The 23,000-nt window shown below is 38.4% G+C and overlaps 1 protein-coding gene across 2 annotated transcripts in view; it reads left to right on the forward strand.

Annotated features, from left to right (window-relative positions):
• Nucleotides 1–23,000, forward strand: part of MBD2 (methyl-CpG binding domain protein 2) — a 70,072-nt gene that overhangs the window by 6,416 nt on the left and 40,656 nt on the right. For both annotated transcript variants that reach the window (XM_047697087.1, XM_047697086.1), the window contains exon 2: nt 7,279–7,438. In XM_047697087.1, the coding sequence (XP_047553043.1) occupies nt 7,279–7,438 (160 nt within the window). The remainder of the gene's footprint in view (nt 1–7,278; nt 7,439–23,000) is intronic.

Consider the following 23,000-nt stretch of genomic DNA (forward strand, 5'->3'; position numbering starts at 1 on the left):
TACTATGTGCTTACTGCATAATTGCAGGTTTGACTTGCTTTTAGTCTTTTTTCTTCCTTTTTTTTTTTTTAAAGACTTTATTTGAGAGAGAGAGAGAGAGAAAGAAAGAGCAAGCACACACACAAGGTGGGGGAGGGGCAGAGGGAGAAGCAAACTCCCCGCTAAGCAGGGAGTTGGACAATGGGCTTGATCCAGGGACCTTGGGATCATGACTTGAACTGAAGGCAGACGCTTAACTGATTGAGCCACCCAGGAGCACTTTCAGTTTTTTTTCCTTGATATTGCCTGATTGAACCCTGGATCTGGAAATAAAAGATAAACAGCTATGGTGAAAATTGTGCTCTGGTAGTTCTTTCTCAGCTGTACCATCACAGCTGTTGGTGTTGTGCTAGAGGAAATTTTGTTAGGGTGCAACATTGCCATCTGTCCTCCATTTGATTTTTAAAAGCTGACATGCAAAGTCTCACCTGCCAGAACCCCCACAATACCTGTAAGAGAGGAAGTACATAGCTCAAAAGGAACCGATACACATATATTCTAAAAATAATCTCAAATTGATGATTTTTTTCAAATTGCTTTTAAAAAGTTTCATTTGTGAGATATAAACTCAAAATTTAATTTTTCATAATTTTAATTAGTGGGATAGAAGCTGGTCATTTGCAAAGGCGATGATACTTTGTTGATATTTTGACATATTGCCTTCCATTCCGTGCATATATATGTTTCTGCTCTTTTATTGTTTTTATACTGGAAGAATCCATAGATAAGATCAAGGATGAGTGTCCTTAAAATGATTTCCAGCATGTATGCATGTCTTTAAAAAGGCCTTTTCCAGAGACCCCTAGCTCTTTTTTCAAAATACAGTCTTTTGGGGTATACTTACCTGTCTATTTTTTATTGTGGAAAAATTCAGATACCTGCAAGAGCAGAAGTAATTAGGCAAGTATAATGAATCTCCCATGAGCTCATCAATCAGTTTTAACAGTGATCAACTCTTGGCCATGCTTGTTTCATCAATATTCAGCCCCCTTTTCCACATTATAGTTTTCATTTTTTCTCTATGATAATAGAGGTAATAGAATTTGCTATCAGTAATATACTGTTTGCATGTAATATTTGTTACATAAATGCTAGTTTATGGAATGAGAATGATTGGCACATAATTTGGATTATATTTAAGGTCTTTTATACCATTTAAATTGTGTTGGTGATTCCTTAATCAAAAAGGTGGAATGCTGTCACATTTTACCAGCAGTCAAATTGTATATAATTTTTTTCTTTAATGATGCTTTAAAAATAATTCTTTACTCCAGCCCCAACTGCTAAGGAAATTCTTTAGTGCTCAGTTTTCCCAAACTCCATATTAAAAAAACAAGCAAACAAACAAACTACTTTCCACTTTTCAGGGAATATATTCAGTTTGTATATTTTAATGTTTATGTTCTAAACATTTCAATATAGAAATTTTCAAATGGATATATAAATGTAGAGAAAATCATATAAGAAATTACCAAGTACCCAGTTTAGCAATTGTTAATTTTATTTCTTCCATATCCCAATCCACTACCCCTGACTCAACCTTCATTATTTTGAAGCAAATCTGACATCAGATAATTTCATTCATAAATGACTACTTCAGTATGCTCTTTGTGAAGATAAAACTATATAAAAAGTTTTATAACCATGCAGAATTCAGTATTTCAAAACTAGAATACAAGAGATGCGAATAAGCAGTTCATGATTATTTACCTGTTACCGGCAGGTAACATTCCACTACTTCATTCTGGGAAAGTTTTTTTTTTTTTTTTTTTTTAAGATTTTAATTATTATTTATTTGACAGACAGAGATCACAAGGAGGCAGAGAGGCAGGCAGAGAGAGAGGAGGAAGCAGGCTCCCCACTGAGCAGAGAGCCCAATGTGGGGCTCCATCCCAGGACTCTGAGATCATGACCTGAGCTGAAGGCAGAGGCTTTAACCCACTGAGCCACTCAGGCGCCCCCATTCTGGGAAAGTTTTATGGAAGAAGTATAGTGTGAATTGGTATTTCTGGGCTCTTGGGGATCAGGGTTGGAGTCATGCATTATAGATCAGGTAAAAGGTAAAAGATATTCAGTAAAGGACTGAAGAGGGAAACCATTCGGCCTGTTCGGAATAAATAAACCAATATAGTTAGAGCAAAGGTCACTGGGTTAAGAAGAGTGGAAAGTAGGTTTTAAAGCTTCTAGGAGGTAGAGGAAAAAGAATGTTACATGCAGGGCTAAGGTGTTTGGCTTCCATTTGCTAATGGGTTAAAGTCATTGAAGGCTATTAAATTGAAACTCTGGTCGGAGTGGTGTTTTAGGAAGAGTCGTTTGGATAGTTGAGAATGCAGAGACAAGCAAATAGAGTCACTTATCTTGTCCTGGTGATTTAGACCCAAGGTGATAAAGACTTGATTAGGCAACAACAAAGGAAAGGAAGGATGGATTCAAAGCTGAAAATGAAGGAACTGGATTTAGTAACTGACAGGAGATGGGAGAATCTAAGTAAGGCAAGAGGAGATAAAATCTACAGAGGGCTGAGACGGGTCACTTTAGGAAAGGCCTGCATGTAAGGATTGGGAGGAAGGGAATTAGAGATGGGGATGACTTGTAGGTAGATTTCTTTGTGTGTATGGCATTCGGCTTTGAGGCAATGGCATGTATTATTTAAATTAATTGACTTGGCAGTTTTCTGATTACATGTTTTTTGTACTGAAGTACAAAAAGTTAATTTTAATTTCAGATCTTAGTCTCAGCCAAAACTTGACTTGTGGAGACAATTGTTATATAAAGTTAGAGAAATCTTTTTCTTTTACTCTGTACTCGTAGCTTAACAAGTAAGCTTTAACATCTAAAGAAGGTAGAAAACAGGGGCACCTGGGTGGCTCAGTGGGTTAAGCCTCTGCCTTCAGCTCGGGTCATGATCCCAGGGTCCTAGGATCAAGCCCCGCATCAGGCTCTCTGCTCAACCTGATGTCTCTCTCTGCCTGCCTCTCTGCCTACTTGCGATCTCTCTGTCAAATAAATAAATAAAATCTAAAAAAAAAAAAAAAAAAAAAGAAGGTAGAAAACAATAGAAAGTTGATGTTTCTTTATTCTCAAAACGTTTCCAGTGCTGTAGTTTAGAGAATTTTTAGTGTGGAGGTTTTTATTATTCCTCACAAAGTACTGTTGGCAAGTGATGCACTTCTGAACACGATCTTCAGCCGTATAGCCACCGTCTGCTGTCCGGGCGCAGTGCTCCTTGACACTCATAGGCCAGTTTCACCGAATTGCACTCTTATTATTGCCATTCCCCCAGTTCATCCTGTTAGAAACTGGTTTAAAGATATATTTGTGTTTGCTCAGAGTCTGGTCTCCTCATAATGTTTGACTAAACATCATGACGATCCGTGTTACCCAAGTAACATGAAAAAAGAAGTTCTGCTGTGTTAGGGGAGTGTTTTCAGAGTGCAGTTGCACAGGCAAGCAACAGGTTTTCAGAAGAATTAGTTTTTATATGGAAACTGGCAAGGCATGTGACAGTTGCTAGCTCAGGGAATGATGATTGCACGTGAATTTATAGAGTTGATAAAATGAGAATATTACTAAATTAAGATGACCACAATTTAAGTAGTTTCTGTATCTCAATGAAGTTTTTTTTTTAAAGTTGAAAGTCAGATACCAAATGAAATTTCTTATTTTTTGATCATCTTTAGAAACCTCTAAGGATGGAGTTAGGCTTAAGAAGTGCTTTAAACAGTTTAGGGGCACCTGGGAGGCTCAGTGGGTTAAATCCTCTGCCTTCGGCTCAGGTCGTGATCCCAGGGTCCTGGGATCGAGCCCCGCATCGAGCTCTCTGCTAGGCAGGGAGCCTGCTTCCCCCTCTCTTTCTCTGCCTGCCTCTCTGCCTACTTGTGATCTCTGTCAAATAAGTAAATAAAATCTTTAAAAAAAAAATGAAAGCAAAGACACAGTTCAAATGATGAAATGTTCTTACATGAAAAAAAGTTCATGTCTTTATTTTAATTTAATCATTCCTTTAGGGTATTTGAAAGGTAGAGAAGTTAAAGGTGAAATCACAAGTCGGTTCAGGGCTGGCATATCTGGGGGCAGTTGGTAGGGAATTTTTTTTTGTGGTTGAAAGTGAAATATTAGTATTTCATTACTGGGATTAGAAGTAATCACTTTGGTTAGAAACTGAAAATGACTAATATCCTTCACTAGTCTTCTAGAATTTTTTTTAAAAAAGTAATTTTCCTAAGTTGTAGTTTGCTGCTTTTAGAATAAAAGCTTAGTCACGTTAAGTTCTGGGGGACTGCAATTTACCGCAGCCATCTTAGAGGGCAGACTGGTAACTTCGTCTAGGTTAAGACCAGAGCTTAAGTGACAGGCAGTCTTTTTGTTAATCTAGCATTATTTCATCTGCCACTGCCAGGTTCGTTTTGGTGCTGTGCACATATTTTATATCTGATGGGCAGAATTCTTATTTAACCATTCTCTTGGGCCTTGCCTTTCTATATGCTTGTCTTCATCCTGTACGGAGGAAGGTCCCTTGTTTAAAAATCTCCTGGGGCAGGCAGGTTGACATTCCTTTTTTTTTTTTTTAAAGATTTTATTTATTTGACAGACAGAGATCACAAGTAGACAGAGAGGCAGGCAGAGAGAGAGAGGGAAGCAGGCTCCCTGCCGAGCAGAGAGCCCGACGCGGGACTCGATCCCAGGACCCCGAGATCATGACCCGAGCCGAAGGCAGTGGCTTAACCCACTGAGCCACCCAGGCGCCTCCAGGTTGACTTTCCTTAAAGCACCAAGCATAAACTATAGCAGTTACAGAGAAGAAAATGGCTTATACCACTGTTCTGAAGGCAACAGTGTGTATGACGAGTACTGTAGCTATCCAGTACGGATGCTTCATAGAGTTCCATCTTACGATGGGGGACAGTGAGTTTGGTATGAATACCAGACTGGTTACTAGTTGATATTCCACCTTTTTTGGGGTATGTTAATGGTTAAAACTTGATTTCCCCTTTCTTACTTCATTGCTAATTTAGTTATCAGTGGAGTGTCTTAGACCTTTCAGTTTCCATTTGGTTTTTAAAATTAATAAACACAGGAACAGTTTAAGCCATATTAAATTGCTAATCTAGATCATAAACTAGGCAATCACATTTCATGAGTATGGCTTTTTTTTAAAAATTAATTAATTAATTTATTTGACAGACAGAGATCACAAGTAGGCAGAGAGGCAGGCAGAGAGAGAGGAAGGGAAGCAGGCTCCCTGCTGAGCAGAGAGCCCGATGTGGGGCTCCATCCCAGGACCCCGGGATCACGACCTGAGCCGTAGGCAGAAGCTTCAACCCACTGAGCCACCCAGGCGCCCCATGAGTATGGCCTTTTACCTGAGTTCTTAAGTATTTAGATTTTCTTAATTTGGAGAGGAGTGTCTAAAACTGATCTCTAATGAGCTTTGGTCTGTGGAGGAATGTTGTAGTGAGGCTCTAGTATGCTTTCCGCTGCAGTAGGTAACGGGCATTTCACCTGTTCATAAGGAATGACTCATTGCAGGGCTCACTGGAGAAATTAGTCAATTGATTTCTTTTCTTTTTTTTTTTAAGATTTTATTTATTTATTTGACAGAGAGAGAGATCACAAGTAGGCAGAGAGGCAGTCAGAGAGAGAGAGGAGGAAGCAGGCTGCCCGCTGAGCAGAGAGCCCGATGTGGGCCTCGATCCCAGGACCCTGGGACCATGACCTGAGCTGAAGGCAGAGGCTTTAACCCACTGAGCCACCCAGGCGCCCAGTCAATTGATTTCTTAAAGAATGACTTTCTAGTTGTCTCTAAGCTAGATCCTTAAAAATAATAGTGCTTATCTTTTTGTGAGAGGTTGCTACCTTGGTATTTTCATCTTCTGGAACACTAGTCTGTCGAAGCTAAGTCCATTCTTAAGCTCAGCTTTTATTGCACTAATGAGGTGTCTCATCAGAGTGATATCTGATTGAGAATGTCGGTTGTGACCTCCTTCTGTAGGTTGCATTTTAGAACTTGAATTGTGTTGCAGGAATACTTACATTATGTGATTGTGGGGAAGAAAATGCTGTGATGATCATCTTCTGTCTTGAAGTCATTGGTGGCAGAATACCGTAGAGTTTGTGACAAAGTGCAATGTGTTGGTTTGGATTTGACCCAAAGAGAAGTTTTGCTCTTCCAGGGCAGTTCTTTATTGCTTGGTTTCCCAGCCAAAATACTCTGTTGTCTTCCTCTTCAATTATTTTTCATTTATTGTTGGCAGTTCGTACAAGGTTAAGTTCTGGATAGGACATGTTGGCTTTTTGGAGAAATATTTTAGAATTCTTACAGTTTTCTTCTGGTAACATATTTATGCTGACGTTAACGTTGATTTTAGCAAATTTGGCTCCGAAAATTTATTAGATGAGATGGGGCATTCTTCCTATAAAAATTTTCTTATAGATGAATGCTAGATAGCAAAAAAAGTTTTAGGAAAGACTAGTTTTCTGTATAATTTTGGCACTTTTATAATTTTTCGGCTTCGACAATATTTCTTATGACAGGTAAGTTATTCCTGATAAGCTTCTCACGTAGGAGTTTGGCCAATAAAACTCATGTCAGCAATGTACAAACACATTTGCAAATGTTTGCCTCCTGCTTTGAGTAGTTACATCAGGGAGCATTTAAATATTGTCAGAATTCAATATTTTTTCTTTTGTAAATGTGAGTTCAGATTGGTAGCCCAAAGAATATATGGATTCCAAGTGTTTTTATATGCGTGTTTTTAATAAGGATTGTTGACTTCAGAAGAATTTTTTCTGAAGTTCTGATCACTGCTAACATTGTGTGTATGTAATACTTACAAAAAAAAAAGCTCTTTATAAGTCAGTTTAGAGATAAGTTTGTAATATTGAAGACATTTGCAGTGTGTGCATTGTGCTGTGCTTGCAGTTTGTACAGGGATTCTGTCCCGTGGCTGCTGGGTGGCTGGTGGGTGGCTGGTGGGCTAATCTGCGGTAACGTCTATTATGTACTCTGTTGGTGTACCTAGTGGAGTGTAATATTCTGTGTTACATTATGTCTTCTTACAGGGAAGCTATGAAATTCCTTTAAAACTTTGCCATTTTTTTGAGGAACAAAGATGTAAAACATGTAAAATTCTGGTGTGGTAACAATCAGGATAGGAAGAAAAATGTGAAAAATGTTTATGTAGAGATCTAGGGGAAACATTGTTATCTTTTGTACAATGAATGTTCTCTTTCTTCTAGTCCGAGTGGTAAGAAGTTCAGAAGCAAACCTCAGTTGGCAAGGTACCTGGGAAATACTGTTGACCTCAGCAGTTTTGACTTCAGAACTGGAAAGATGATGCCTAGTAAATTACAGAAGAACAAACAGAGACTGCGGAATGATCCTCTCAATCAAAATAAGGTTGGTGAATTTACTTAGAGCATATGGTTGCTATTTCAGAAGCTCTCCACAAAGTATCTTACACTGTAATTATGTCACTAGAGTTTTGGCTGCCTGAAACTCCCAATCTCTTCTCCCCCACACCCCGCACACCCAAAGTATTTGGACTTACAGATCTGATTAATTTTCTGGTAGTTGGCAGTACTTTACGTAAGTAAATTGTGCATAGTTGAAAATAGTATTTCAGTATCTGTCTAGGCCAACATAACATTTTTGGCCTACTGGGACTGTTTACAAAAGATTTCTGTGTTTATGTTAATTGTCTCTTCTTTTTTTTTCCTTAAAATAGTTCCTATTTCCCAAAAAGAGGCAAAATTCTAATGTGGCGAGTACGCTTACCACATAGTTTATGCTTACCTATCAGTTTTCAGAATTAGGATTTGAGAAAGGGCAATTTTTATTTTGACTTTTGATGATGTTGAGGTTAATGACTTCTAGCAGTAATATTCACATCCTAATATTGTGATTGGAAATTTTTCCATTAGCTCTTAATTTTATTGAGCTGCTTAGTTAATGGTTTATTGTATAAGAATTTAAATAGTAGCATTTGGATTATTATGCTAATTTAATTGTATCAGAGCACCCAATATCTTTATCAATTATATCAGAGCACCCAATATCTTTACTTTAGCTCCCCCCAAGAGCAGCTAATCTTATATAACCATTTTGATTCCATTTTTCTTCCTTCAAATTTCAGAGATCTGTATGTATTTCCACCACGGTCATTTCACAGACTATGTGAAAATAGAGGAGGGAAAAGTAAGGGTTTTTCTTTCTAGGGTGTATATAACCTTGATACAACCTCTCATGCTGCTTGGGAGTACTGTGTTCATTTTAGGAACCCTGAGGCAGTGTGTAGCATGGGATGGGCTTTGGAACCAGGCAGGCGTGGTTTGATGTACTGGCTCTGTCACTTATTAGCTCAGGAAGTCATGGGTAACTCTTTCTAACCTCTGATGGCTTCAGATCCCTCATTTGTAAAACTAAGGTAATGAACTCTTTCCCTTTGCATTATTGCAAGGAGTAAATAGGAATTTATATGAAAACATCTAATAAAGGATTTGACCCATGTGAGTTCCTCTCCTTTCTCCACTGCACTTTCCTAAGCACCAAACTTCCTTGGTGAACATTGCTTGGTGGCCATATGTACATGGAAATTTTTTGACCCAAGATTTTTTCCTCTGTATCTTTTTACTCTTCCTGAAGATGATACAGGTCTCTGCTTTATGTCTCTCTTTATTCAGAATTCAGCTTAATAGTTTGTTAATAATAGTCTAATTTCCAAAAATTGGTATGGGGGACCGAGTACATTGTTTCTTCATCTGTTGCATTGGTTACCATGCATCGATTTACCGTAGGGACATTGTTAGGCACCTTGTTTATAGGCGGGATGGGAAGGGAAGGCTGAAATTGCTTTCTCTGTTGCTTAACTGTGGGGGTTACTTTGGGTTGATAGCTATGAAGGTGTTAAGGGTAAAAGATGGTGGTGGTAGAGGAAGCGTCAAAGAAAGCGAGAGACTGTAGTGTGTATAGCTCTGTGATTCAGCTTAAGAAAACCCTTATTTTAGGTTGATTTTTCTCCTTAAATATATAGAGCAAAATTAAGATTTAGTTTTCTAAAACTGCCTTTAAAAAAAAAAACTCTAACCACAATGCTGGGTACCTATCAAAAGGGGTCAGATATTATGAAATGAATGGGATGCTTTCAGGCCGCCCTGTTGTTTTCAGAATCACAGTTAAACTACACTAAGTATATGAAGATGTGTTCTTGATAGTTATGATTCTCTAAAAACCAAAAACTAATTCGTCTCTTTAGTTTGTGTGCACCTTTATGCTCTAGCTGCGCTGGACCGCTCATCGTCCTGCACCATGGCATGTGCTTTCAAGATTCTGCTTGCTCATGTGCTGTTTCCTCTGCTTGGAATGCGCTTCCCCCCTTCCCCTCCATCTGGTGAACTCCTCCTCATCCAAGGCCCAGCTCCATTGTCTCCACCTCTGTGAAGCCTGCCCCTGCATTCTCCAGGCAGAACCAGTCCCTTCTTCCATAATGCCTCCCTGGTGCTTTGCCATTGTATTTGTGATTGTTTGTCTGCTTCGACTAGACTGTGAGCTCCATGAGGGCAAGGACTGTCTTTCTTTTTTTTTTTTTTTTTTTTTGGTGTAGGTAGTCCAAAGCCTAGCACACGGTAGGTACTTAGTAAATGTTTGCTTCATGTTTATTTGAGTTAATATCCACCTCATTCCAGAAGTTTATAGTGGTCATAAATATTGAATAAATTAATATACCATACATTATTTTGAAAGTGCCTTTCATTGTCATTGTTTTCTGAAGTTTCTGTCTGAATTTGAGGGGGGGCATAGTCTTATTTTTGCACCTGATTTTATTTTAATTAAACAGTCACAAAAATGGAGTTTTGAAGTTTTAAAAATAAGCTCTCTTTTGGAGTAATGCCAATATTGACTATCTCTAAAAAAGCAGAAAATGTCTTTGTGGCTAATTCTGTATTATTGCTTTAAAAAAAATAATACAGTATGGAGAACACTGGGAGATATAAATTGGTAAATGGGAGTGTTAGCTAGTTTTGCTATATAGTTATAAACTTGGCTAAAGTGCATAATTGTGTTGTTTTTGAGGTTTTTAAAAACCCTCGAAAGAGGGATGCCTGGGTGGCTCCATTGGTTAAGTCACTGTCTTCAGCTCAGGTCATGATCCCAGGGTCCTAGGATCTAGTCCCCAGAGGGCTCCCTGCTCAGCGGGAAGCCTGCTTCTCCCTCTGCCTCTGTTTGCCACTGCCCTGCTTGTGCTCTCTCTCTCTCTCTCTCTCTCTCTGACAAATAAATAAATAAAACTTAAACAAAAAAAAACCCTTGAAAGAATTTGAAATGTTATTAAAATAAACTTCGAAATAGGTTAAATTGTAGTTTATAATGACTGATTATAAACTGAGATCTTAGTTTATGTTCCATATCAAAAGTAAGTTTACTGGATGCAGAATACTTCAGGTATGGTAGAGAAAATATTTTTTGAAGATCTTTGCAAAGTGGCAGTTATTTTAGGATGAAAGGGTACAGTGGAATGGGCATTATCTTTTGATTAATATTTACTGTTTTTGCAGTACCTATTCCTTCTTGTCTCAGTCTCAGTCTTAACCTTACTCTGAAAATCTGTTCCATTCTTGATCATATTGTGCCTTACTGATTTGCCACTACCATAGTTATTTCCAGTTGCCACCTCCATCTTTCTAGTGGATAAAGTGTATCTATCAATTAGGTTGCTGGAGCTGTTCCATTAGGTTAATGGAAAAAGACTAGACAAAGATTTGGAAGTCCTCAGTATGGAGTTTGAAGTGATGAGCAGCTTTCTCCGAAGCTTACTCCGAGGAAGAAATTAGAGTTATGTGGTGATGGAAATGTAGCCACTAGCCATGTGTGGCTGGCTAGTGAGTAGTTGGAATGTGGCTAGTGAGACTGAATAACTAATTTTTAGTTTTGTTTAAGTTTAAATAGCCACATATTTCTGGTGGCTACTGTATTGGACAATATTGAGAGCTATGCCTCTCAATATGTAAATAAGACAACAAAACCTTTGCTTAGAAAGCTAAATATTTAGGCATTTATCCAGGCTTTGATCTTTTAAAGAGGGGTGTTTTAAGGTTTCAGAGATATGACCCTCAATTTTAAAAAGGCAGCTTATTTCTTAAAAGGGTAAGTTTCCTTAAAAATGTAATTGGAAAGACCGGGATTGGATTAAAAAAAAGAATAGGATTAAAAAAAAGAATAGAGTGATTCTGGGTACAAAATATGTTTTGGGAAATCCAGTAGTTTGGTTTTGTTGTTAGCAGTTCCTTTTGTTTCAGTGTTTCAGATGTGTAAACATTAAAATGAAATTCTTATGTTTCTAGTTCTTAATAGCACTGAAATGTGTATAAATTAAAGCTACAAAACTAATACTGTCCAGGTTCCCTAATGTTAATGTGACATTTGTATTTTTATAAAATGCTTACAATATGTATTGGTAGGCAACAAGTTAATTCTTTAGATTGGCTTGTCAGTGCTACTAATACCTTGGAAAGACTCCGTTCTTTCATCACATTTCTCTATTCACACAGATTTGATACATTGGGAAATAAAGAGCATCATGTTGTCTTGTACGGAATTAGTTGTATAAGTCTGCCATTATTGATTTCTCATAATTTACTTTGGTTTATGGTAGTAGCCTATTGTGATTTTATAAATACAGTCTTGGGTTCTATATGGCTGTGTCGTAGGTATGTAACTGGGTGAAGTAGAATGTGCTTATTTTAATTATTCTCAACAAAATAATAAAAATTCTTGTAGTGAGCTAATATATCTTGGGGCCAGTATCTGCAGTTTGGGAAACTAAGTGAACAGGTAGTGATGGTGGGAATCAGACTGGGTATTGGATCTAGAACGGGTGCAGTGTGGAGAATGGATTTGGGAAAAGATGAAACTGGAAGGTAGGGATAGTGGGCTGTTGTAGTCTAGAAAAGTAATGGCAACTAACACTATAGCAGGAGGTATGGAAAGGTATGAGATTCAGTCAAGAGAAATTAGGTATAAGTACTGATGATTGTAGAGAGAACTGTTCATACCTGCTGCAGTTTTGGCTTGAGTCACTTGGGGTGAAGGTTGATAAAAGAATAGGGGAGGAAGAGCAAGTTTGGGGATGGGGTGAAGAAGACCGGTTACAAGTTTTATTTCTTGGAGTTCTGAAGGGATCTGGTGCATGCCCAGGAACTCTGCGGTCATGCTTTGAGAACTCCTGTCATTGTAGATTGTCATAGCTTGTTAGAATCGCTTAACAAAGGTGCAAATAAGAGAAAAGTATCTTGTCACACTGTTAGTAGTGAATAAATGAATAAATTAATTTTGCTGAGAGTAAGAAGGAACTTCCAGAAAGGTAGTAGGAGAATCAAGAAAATTTGGTGTTCTAAAAGCCTAGGAAAGAAAATTTTTTTTTTTTTTTTTTTTTTTAAAGATTTTTTATTTATTTATTTGACAGACAGAGATCACAAGTAGGCAGAGAGGCAGGCAGAGAGAGAGAGGAAGGGAAGCAGGCTCCCTGCTGAGCAGAGAGCCCGATGTGGGGCTCGATCCCAGGACCCTGGGATCATGACCTGAGCCGAAGGCAGCGGCTTTAACCCACTGAGCCACCCAGGCGCCCCGAAAATTTTTGTTAAATGACACGGCGAGATCAAGGAGGATAAAGACTTTGTAGTAACCATTGGTTTCCAAATTAGAAGGCATCTGATAACCTTTCATAACCAGTTTTGAGGGGCCTGGTCTTAAGAAGTCTTTCTTAAAATGCTAGAAAGTTTCTGGGAAATGAGAAATTAGAAGCAAATTTAGCCTGCTTATTTAAAAGTTTTAAAATTTAGATTTATTATTATTTGATTAGGTAATTTGTACACAGGATGAAAGAATAGTCAGTAAAAAGTCTCCCTCTCCAGCCTTTCATGTGTGGTTTTCTTCCCGAGAGGAAACTGTTCTTAATCGGTTGTTTTGTATGGCCTTCCAGAGCTTCTGTGCATTTAAAGACATGGGCATATATGTGCATTTTTATCCCTCTCCCCATAAAAATGGTTAGACTACTCTTACAGAGCTTGAATGAGAGGTGGAGGAGAGAGGACAATATTTAGAATGCATGACCAAGGAACATTATTATTTTTTCCTTCAGTGTATGAAAGAGGCAAATGGAGAAGACAGGCAGGTGTCCAACCAGAGAGAACATTCTTCAGGAAGCCCTCCAGGAACCTTTGAACTGAGTGCAGTATTTTCTGTTATGCATTTTTCTGAGGAAAGAGTCTTATCTTTATCAAATTCTCAAAGGAAAATAGAGCTAAGGAAGTTAATAATGACTGTTTTAGAAGCAGGAGAGGAAGCAAGGCCTTGGCAAAAGATATGAGGGACCAACTCACTTGTTGTATCACAAATTAGGCCTTTGTCGAACAGATAAGGGATTTTTTCAGTTATTCCAGTAGTACCTTAGGGGGCTGACTTATTTGTATCCTTGGGACCCCATGGTCAACTAGTACTAACGAGCTCTGTGGTAGTGTCAGTTCTAATTACCAGCACCTGGTAGAGCACACTGTGTGGTTAAGAACTGCCTCTTGGATTCTTCTAGAATCTTTCCATCCACACTGGAAACAGTGACCTCATTCCTTCTACCAACAGTCCTGACCTTTAGAGAAAGTAACTAAAATCTTTTCCGAAGTTGCTGGTGTCCTCTTCATCAGTGTATTAAGCATTCGTTGAATGGAGTGTCTTCTAGTAGTCTGCTGCTAAATGATGATAGCCTGGACATGTGGTGGTGGAAAGAAACAGTTTCTAGATCTGTTTTGAATATAGAATTTACAGGATTTGCTAATGATTGGGTGGGGAAGAAGACAAAGAAAATACTCAAGTGTGAGACCTTAGTTTTTAGATGAGGGGGAAGATTGGGTTACCATTCACTGAGGTCACCTTAGGAGAATTTATATGGATGGATAAAACACATTTTAAACATGCATAGTTTGAGTTGCTTATTAAACATCCGAATGGAAGTGTCATGAATGCAGTTGGTATGCTGATTGAGAGGTCTCAGCTGGAAGGTCATCGGCACATAGGTAGTAGTATTCCAAGTGATGGGACTAAAGGATATTACCCAGACATAAGGATCTCAAACCAGCCTCTGAGAAAATCCAATAATTAGAACTTGGTTAGAGTAGAAGGAATCAGCAAAGTGGGTTGAGAAAGAATGTCTAGTAAGATAGAAACATGGGAGAGGAGAAAGCTTCAAAAAGAAGCGTGGTCAGTTACACTGATGCCATTGAAGGGTTGAGTGGAGGAAGACTAAGAAACTTCCATTGAATTTGGCAGCATGAAGCTAATTAATAACCTTGGTTTTCAGTGGCAACAGAAGCCAGATTTTAGAGGGTTGAAAATGAGTAAGAGAGAAAATTAGCATGGGCAAATCTTTCAGTAAATTTTGTTTGGATAGAGAAGAGATTCACCCAATGGTAGATAAAGAGATGCTCATTTGGTTAAACTCCCAACTTAAAGGACTTTGACAAGTTTGAGAAGAATGGGGTCTGTAGCACAAGTGGAGAAACTGCAGAGGTCAAGAAAGTCAGGCACATTTGCAGTATGATGATGGTGGACCATAGAACTTGTGCTGGGTAGGGTGGAATGTGGAAGTGGTTAAGGCCGAGTGAGAAAATAGGGCAGTCAATGGACAGGAGGTATTGCTGGGGTGAAAGAAACGCAGAGGGCCGTTCTGAGAAAGTGAGCTGCAATGATAGGAAGTAGGAATTGGAGAGTTGGATGCTTGATTGAGATACTGGAGATGGTGTAGTTACTAGCTATAATTTTAATTGAGTGAGGTTGGGCAGAGGAAGAGATCAAAGGACTCAGGATGTTGGGTGAATTATCCACATGGATAATGAGGTCTCTCAGAAGGAGGATAAGAGTTGGGATGGAGAGAAAGACTGAAATGGAAACTATGTAAGTCTAGCGACGTAAGGAGAAAGGGAGGAGAGGAAAATGTAGTATAGCCAGGTATGAGCTTCAAAGAACTGGTATTTTTAAAGGATCAAAAATGGAGAAATTATTTGAGAAAAATAGAGAGTTATGATAAAACCTATACCACCTCTTGGCCCTTGGATATGCGGTTGAGAGTGAGAAGGAAAAAGGGAGAAAGGAGTTGGGGGAGGGAGAAAAAGAGAAAAGTTTCATTTGAGAGAACCTGAGGGGCAATAGTATCTTCAAGGGATGGCCAAGTCAGTAAGTGCAGGAGCTGGAGAGAATGTTTAGAGAAAATGTCGAGGACTTAGGAAAGCCTAGTCGGTCATTCAGGAGTGTACAGTATAAGATTGGGAGTGGGATGGGTCAAAAAAGTTTAAAAGCCACTGAACAATGGGATAGATGAATGGATGTACAGAATATTATGGGGATGAGTGATGGATGATAATGTATGATCAGAGGGAATTGACTATTTGGTTACTCCTGATACAGGAATGTGATGTGCAGTGGTATTAATTTTGGTAAATGTTAGAACAGAGTATACAGTTGAAATATGGTCCTGACTGTGGGCTGTCTGTGTGACTCAGACAAAGACACTGGCCGGATACCTACAAGTATATGTGTTAAATAGTAATAGATGGAGGAAGTCTTGGGACCGTTTCTCTTACATTGATAATCTCAAGGCAGATAATACAGATGACGATTCTTTACATAATAAAATTGAGATGGATATTGTAGACTGTATTAAATTATATTTTCCACCTATTTAGCACCCGTAAGTTTAAAGCAGAAAATGAGACTTGAAGAGTAAGGTCTGCATAACCAAAGTTTCATGTATAATAGACATTTTATGCAATCATTTATCCCACAGAAAATTTTTTTAGCACATTCTGTGCTTAGGCATTATTGCAGACTCTGAAGATAGAGCAAGGGAAGTCCCTGTCATTATAGACCTAGAGGTCAGGAAGAGAATTAAACCCTACAGAAAATAATTTGTGTGACTCTTTCCACAATTCTCCCAAGGATGTGTACACAGCTAGTGCCAGGCCGGATGTAAAGGAGACAGTTTCACAGAGTAGCTGCCTTAGTTTGAATAGAGCTGCTCTGTAAGTATTGGATTGAAACTCATTCCCATCTTTTGCATAAGTCCTTTAATGACCTGCTATTCGCTAAAGCTGCAAGAAGTTATTTTTCAAGTAGAACTCTTCAGAACTTGTTTTCAGTGATGAATTTCAATCCTCCAGCTTTTCAGTTAACTACAAGTCCTTTTTTTTTAACAAGTCCTTCTTAATGAGCTCAAAGTGTAGTCCACCTATTTTTTTTTTTTTTTTTTTTATATTCCCATTGATCTCCTTAAAAAATCTTGTTCCTCACTTGGGATTTTACACTAAGTGGATTTTTCAGTACAAAATCATAGATTCCAGATATTCTTTACTTTTTTGCAAAAGCTTATGGAGTTTCCACAACTTTGTGGATATACTAAAAAAACACTGAATTGTAAACTTTAAAATGGTGAATTTTATGGTATGTGAATTGTATCTCAATTTTTAAAAAAATTGAAAGTAAAGTGCACTGTTCTTGATTTTGTGAAAAGGCATTAACTAACTGGAATAAATCTGAAATTATTTTTTGATGATAATATTGGTTTGGTCTAAAGATACCACTCAGTCTCCCCTCTCGAGAAGCAGGAGATGGCTTTCCTCCTGGAGAAGCTTAATAGGTTTAAGTTCCTAAATTTCTTTCTTTCTTTCTTTTTTTACAAAATCAGATAGAGATCACAAGTAGGCAGAGAGAGAGTGGGGGAAGGAGGCTCCCTGCTGAGCAGAGCCCGGTGGTGCCGGGCTTGATCCCAGGACGGTGGGATCATGACCTTAGCCGAAGGCAGAGGTTTTAACCCAATGAGCCACCCAGGTGCCCCTCTTTTTTTTTTTTTTTTTTTTTTTTTAAAGATTCTACTTATTTATTTGACAGAGATCACAAATAGGCAGAGAGGCAGGCAAAGAGAGAGAGAGGAAGCAGGCTCCCTGCCGAGCAGAGGAGGTCCCAGGACCCTGGGATCATGACCTGAGCTGAAGGCAGAGGCTTAACCCACTGAGCCACCCAGGTGCTCCTGAAATAGCAACTATTTATTCAGAATTTACAAGCCAATGTGACTATAAAATACATGCCTATTTTGTTAATTATTGTCTTTCCCTAACCCCCAGAATGTTAGCTCTGAAGCAGGGACTTTTTGTTTTGATGATGGTCTTGTACCCAGCATGTGGCTGGCACACAGTAGGCAAATTTGTTCAGTGACTGAGCGAAAGCTGCATTGTAGCAGCTTCATACATGTATCACCTTGTTTGATCTTTGTAAGGATTTTTTAAAAAAAAAGATTTTATTTATTTATTTGACAGAGATCACAAGTAGGCAGAGAGGCAGGCAGAGAGAGAGGAGAAAGCAGGCTCCCCGCCGAGCAGGGAGCCCGATGCGGGGCTCGATCCCAGGACCCTGGGATCATGACCTGAGCTGAAGGCAGAGGCTTTAACCCACTGAGCCACCCAGGCGTCCTGATCTTTGTAAGGATCTTATGAGTGGTTATTTACAGATGAGAAAAGTGACCTTAGAAAAAATAGTCTTTGCTTTTCACATTGGGGTATGAATATCTCTTGGGGGGTATGTACTATATGGAAAGCCATAGAATTAGGATGGTACTTGAATGATACTTGGACGTATCAGTTTTACTTGATCATTTTGGGTAGGTAGAACAGCGTTTTTACATTAAAACAAACATGGCTTGGGGCGCCTGGGTGGCTCAGTTGGTTAAGCGTCTGCCTTCAGCTCAGGTCATGATCCTGGATCCTGGGATAGAGCCTTGAGCCCTGCTTCTGGCTCCCTGATGAGTGGGGAGTCTGCTTTCCCCTCTGCCCCTCCCCCTGCTCATGCTTGCTTGCTCTCTCAAGTAAATAAAATCTTTTAAAAAACTTAAGGGGCACCTGGATCTCTCAGTTGTTAAGTGCCTGCAGCTCAGGTTGTGATCCCAAGGTCCTGGGATTGAGGCCTGCATGAGGCCTGCATGAGCCCCACATTGGGCTCCTTGCCCGGCGGGAAGCCTGCTGCTCCCTCTTGCACTCCTCCTGCTTGTGTTCCCTCTCTCGCTGTCTCTGTCAAATGAATAAATAAAATCTTAAAAAAAAATACAAAAAAACTTAAAACATGGCTAATTTTTAAAATGAAGTACAAAATTTGCAGGATTTAAGATAAAAATGAGTCCTTTTGGCTCTAGTCATAGAATATGTACAGTTCCAAACTGTCATTCAGCTTTAATTCAAAGCCAGGCTGGGAACAGTGATTATTTAGAATACAAAATTAAATTCCTGCTGTTCGGACTATGCTGTGTGACGGCTTACATGGTATACACAACAGGGATGATTTTAAAAGTATTTCTGTATCCTTAACTTCTGTGTGTACTCTTTCCTGTAGTTGAACTAAGCATGCACCTGAGATGGAGGTACAGGCTCTTTTTTCTCCTGTTCCCCTTTCGTAGTCTACCTTCTCTCATTTTATAGGAGAGCACACTTTTTACTTCTCCGCAGTATTACCGTGATGCAGAATGTGTGATCTCTAGTAAAGGAGTAATTTGAGATACTGGTATTGATGCCAAGAAAATGAATTACTTGGTAACAGTTAAGTCTTTCTGCCAGTATAATTCTTTGTCTAAAATTTATAGAGAACTTAATGTAGATTTTAATTATTAAAAATTTTTGATGATTCACAATGCAATATTTTGACATATAACTCAAAAGAAGTTCAGAGATTGACAATAAAACTCATTCTATTTACTCATTTATACGAACAAGTTTTCTTGGTGTTCATCTTTAAAAAATGAAAAATAAGGGGGCGCCTGGGTGGCTCAGTGAGTTAAAGCCTCTGCCTTTGGCTTAGGTCATGATCTCAGGGTCCTGGGATCGAGCCCCACATCAGGCTCTCTGCTCAGCAGGGAGCCTGCTTCCCTCTGCCTCTCTCTGCCTGCCTCTCTGCCTACTTGTGATCTCTCTCTCTGTCAAATAAATAAAATCTTAAAAAAAAAATGAGAAGTAGGAACAGAATTGGTTCTAAATCTTGGCCCATTCTAGCAGCTAGTAATACTCATCCAAGCCCATGAAGTTAGTTCTAAATTTAAAATGTCTTCTTTAATACATCTAATTTTTATTTCACTTACTAATGTGTAATTTACTGTTTGGGGCAGTTATATGCTACTGAGGTAATAAACCAGACATTTATTAACTTTTTTTTAAAATCACTAAGTACTTTATGATCACAAGAAGTTTAAAAAATAATCTCATGATGTATAAATGATCAGTGAAAAGTTTTCAAGTTGAAAATAGGAAATAACTTTGGGAATGGAATTATTCAAAGAGAAAAAGGAGTGAAATAAAATGTTTAACCATTAAAGAGTTTGTTCATGTGTAAGTGGTTGGTGGGTATATTTAGATGGTGTTAGATACGTCTTAAAGTGATATGTTTATTATCAAAATGTCAACATTTAAAATACTGTAGTACATTCTTTGCAATTACTTACATTAAAGTTTGAAATAGTCTTGATGTCCGCTTTGAAATGTAGGTGAGGTATTTTCAAATATTTTTAGCCGGTAGGAATGTAGAAATGTTTGAGAAATCACTGGTTGATGACACATGCTCTTCATCCACCTCTTTAATTACCGGCTTTTCTAGCCTGAGTCAAGCTAGGTCAACCGAAAGGCTACATGATAATTAGACCACACTGGTATTTAGTCCCTTTAAGAACCACTCTCTCCAAGTTTCCTTTAAATTTTATGTTCTTGGCTTTTAAGGGAGGTCACTGAAAAAGAAAAAGCATTTGAAATTTGCTTAATATTTGTTGTGATATTAGTGCCTTTAATTTTTTTCTAGACTTAATACCAGAACAGCTTTGTTTTCCTTATTAATTGGTATGTTTCCTCCTCTCTGACCTGATATCTATATGATTTAATGTTTCTCTTTTCACCCAGACTTCTAAAAATTTTAGATCCACTTTTGGTGCTCAGTGCTAGTATTGATCACTATTAGTCTTTTCAAAAGGAAATTTGTTTTCCCCTGTCACCGATTCTATATTTTTAAAAATTAATTTTTATTGAATATTTGTTCTTTCTGAGTGTACAAAGATCCACCTCAGGTATTTATTGGAAAAAGATAAAGTAAACTTTTGAAAAGAATTTATAGATTTATTTTTGTATTCCTCCCAGCACCTAAGGGGATAGAAGAGAGTCTCAAAAATTATTTGAGTTATTTGAGTACTTCCAGCCTAATATACACATTATTATAAAATACATTAAATTTTGATTTGAGAGCTAGCCTATATACCGATATTTAGCAAGGTGGGAAACTTTTCTTTCTAATATTAAAATGTGTGTGTTTGCTAATTTTTTTTTAAAGATTTTGTTTATTTGACAGAGAAATCACAACTAGGCGGAGAGACAGGCAGAGAGAGAAGGGAAGCCGGCTCCCCAATGAGCAGAGAGCCCAATGCGGGACTCTGTCCCAGGACCCTGAGACCATGACCTGAGCCAAAGGCAGAGATTTAACCCACTGAGGCACCCAGGCGCCCCATGCGTGTTTACTATTTTAATTTTGTGATACAAGAAACTTCTGCTTTACTTTTTCTTATACTGAAAAGAAAGATTACAACTATTAAAGTGTTTGCTTTATAACTCCTAAGTTTATGACGGATTAGTCGTTATTTAGAAGGATTCAGACGGGGGTACCTAGGTAGCTCAGTGGGTTGGGCCTCTGCCTTCGGCTCAAGTCCTCTGATCTCAGGTTCCTGGGATGGAGCCCCGCATGGGGCTCTCTGCTCAGCGGGGAGCCTGTTTCCCCCTCTCTGCCTGCCTCTGTGCCTACTTGTGATCTCTGTCAAATAAATAAAATCTTTGAAAAAAAATTTAGTGTTTTTGTGACAGTGTGGGAAAACCAGTTAGTCCAGTTTTTCAGATCACATGCCACTGTTTTGGAATACGAAATTAATTAGTACAAAAATTCTGTCTTCAGAGCTTTCAAGCCAATTAAAGGGAGAAAACATAATAAAAATAAAAATAAGATCAAGATAAAAGTAACACAGTAGCTTCTTGAATAATTTCTTACTCCATCTCACTGAGGAATGCACTCTTAATCAGACAGTGGAGTTGTGTATTTTGAATACTTTTAGCCAGATTTTTCTTCTAAGTTTTACTTAATGCATCAAAAACACAAGTTAATGAAAAAACAAATAACGATCTTACCACTGTAGCTCCAATAATTTTATACGTTTCATGCTTCCTTCCAGTCTTTGTGAATTCAGGATTCATTTAGAATAGACCCTGCTGTCTCTAGTCATTTTTGTAACAATGAGAATCTTAAGAGGCTCCACTGTTTCCTCATAAAAAAAGTTGCAATATACTTCTGTGTCTGCTGATGCCATCTTGTTCTAATACCAGCAGAGTATATTGTTCTTTAATAAAGAGTGGAAACATTAAAAACCAAACAAGGTATTATTTAGTGATACATACTAATTTTAACTAGTAAAGGAAAAGTTCTCTATAAGTTTAAGGTTGAATATTAACTATTTTAGAGTTTGGGTAGCTTCACCTATGGCCTCAGAATGCTCTACATGTCATAAACGAGGGGTATCCAAACCTGTGCATCACAGAATTACTGGGAGAGTTTTCTTTCTTTCTTTCTTTTTTTTTTTTTAATATTCGTTTATTCATTTGAGAGAGAAAGAGTGTGTGGCTGTGTGTGCATGCACAGGTGAATGGGGAGGGGGGGCCAAGGGAGAGAGAAGCAGAGCAGCAGACTCCCTGCAGCGCAGAGCCCCATGGGAGGCTCAATTTCAGGACCCTGAGATCATGACCTGAGCCAAAATCAAGAGTTGAATGCTTAGCCGACTGAGCCAGGTAGGTGTCCCATCCAGAAGAGCTTTAAAAAAAAAAACACATTCCTGGGCTTCACACTTTTAAAGATGGCATTCTAAGTGGTTATTTTGCAGCCTGTCAGTCAAATTGGCTTACTTCTAAATAATTTTTTGAAAATCTATAAAAATAGGAAGCTAAATGCCTAAGAGACATTGTTAGTCTTATTTAAGATGAATATATCTTGGGGCCCCTGGCCAACTCAGTTGGAAGAGCAGGCGATTCTTCATCTTGGGGTTGTGGGTTTAAGCCCCATGTTGGGTGTAGAGATTACTAAAAAAAAATAGTAAAAAAAAAAAAAGGATGAATATGCCTCATAAAGGTAAGCACATACATTGGAAAAGGACTGAGGCAGAGGAAGGACAAGCATGCCCAGTACATACAGAGAAGAGGGGGTGGGCGGAAGGGGGTTGTGGAGAGGATGGTAATGGAGACATATTTAGTAGTGGGTCCAAGTAATACCATAATTGTGCTAATTGTCAGTTTAATATATTCTGATGCTTACCTTTCTAGACATTGGTAACACTTTTTTTTTTTTTTTAATATTTTAGATAGGTCTTTAGGTTCTTCAGATTAACTTCCCCAAAAGGAGGTTAATCCCAAGCAATATTCTTTTTTTTTTTTTTTTAAAGATTTTATTTATCTGAGAGAGAATGAGAGAGAGAGAGAGCATGAGAGAAGAGAGGTCAGCAGGAGAAGCAAACTCCCTGCTGAGCAGGGAACCCGATGTGGGACTCGATCCCAGGACTCCAGATCATGACCTGAGCTGAAGGAAGTTGCTTAACCAAGTGAGCTGTCCAGGCACCCCCAAGACATTGGTAACATTCTTAAAGCAAAGGTCACAAACTCAACACCTAGGGTTCAGACAGGTAATGCAAACATGAGTTGTTGAGAAATTTTGCTAGAAGAGAACCCTTGACACCTCTTGTGAGCAGCCATTATTAATTAGTTATGGCCTGCTGTGGCCTAATCAAGTCCAGTATTTCTAGATCTTTTGAGTTTTTAAGAGAAGCTAGAATCTGGATTTTATGTGAAATCTCTAGATTTGTAGATGTTCG

Source organism: Lutra lutra, chromosome 12 (genome assembly GCF_902655055.1).
Source record: "Lutra lutra chromosome 12, mLutLut1.2, whole genome shotgun sequence".
NCBI classification, from domain to species: domain Eukaryota; kingdom Metazoa; phylum Chordata; class Mammalia; order Carnivora; family Mustelidae; genus Lutra; species Lutra lutra.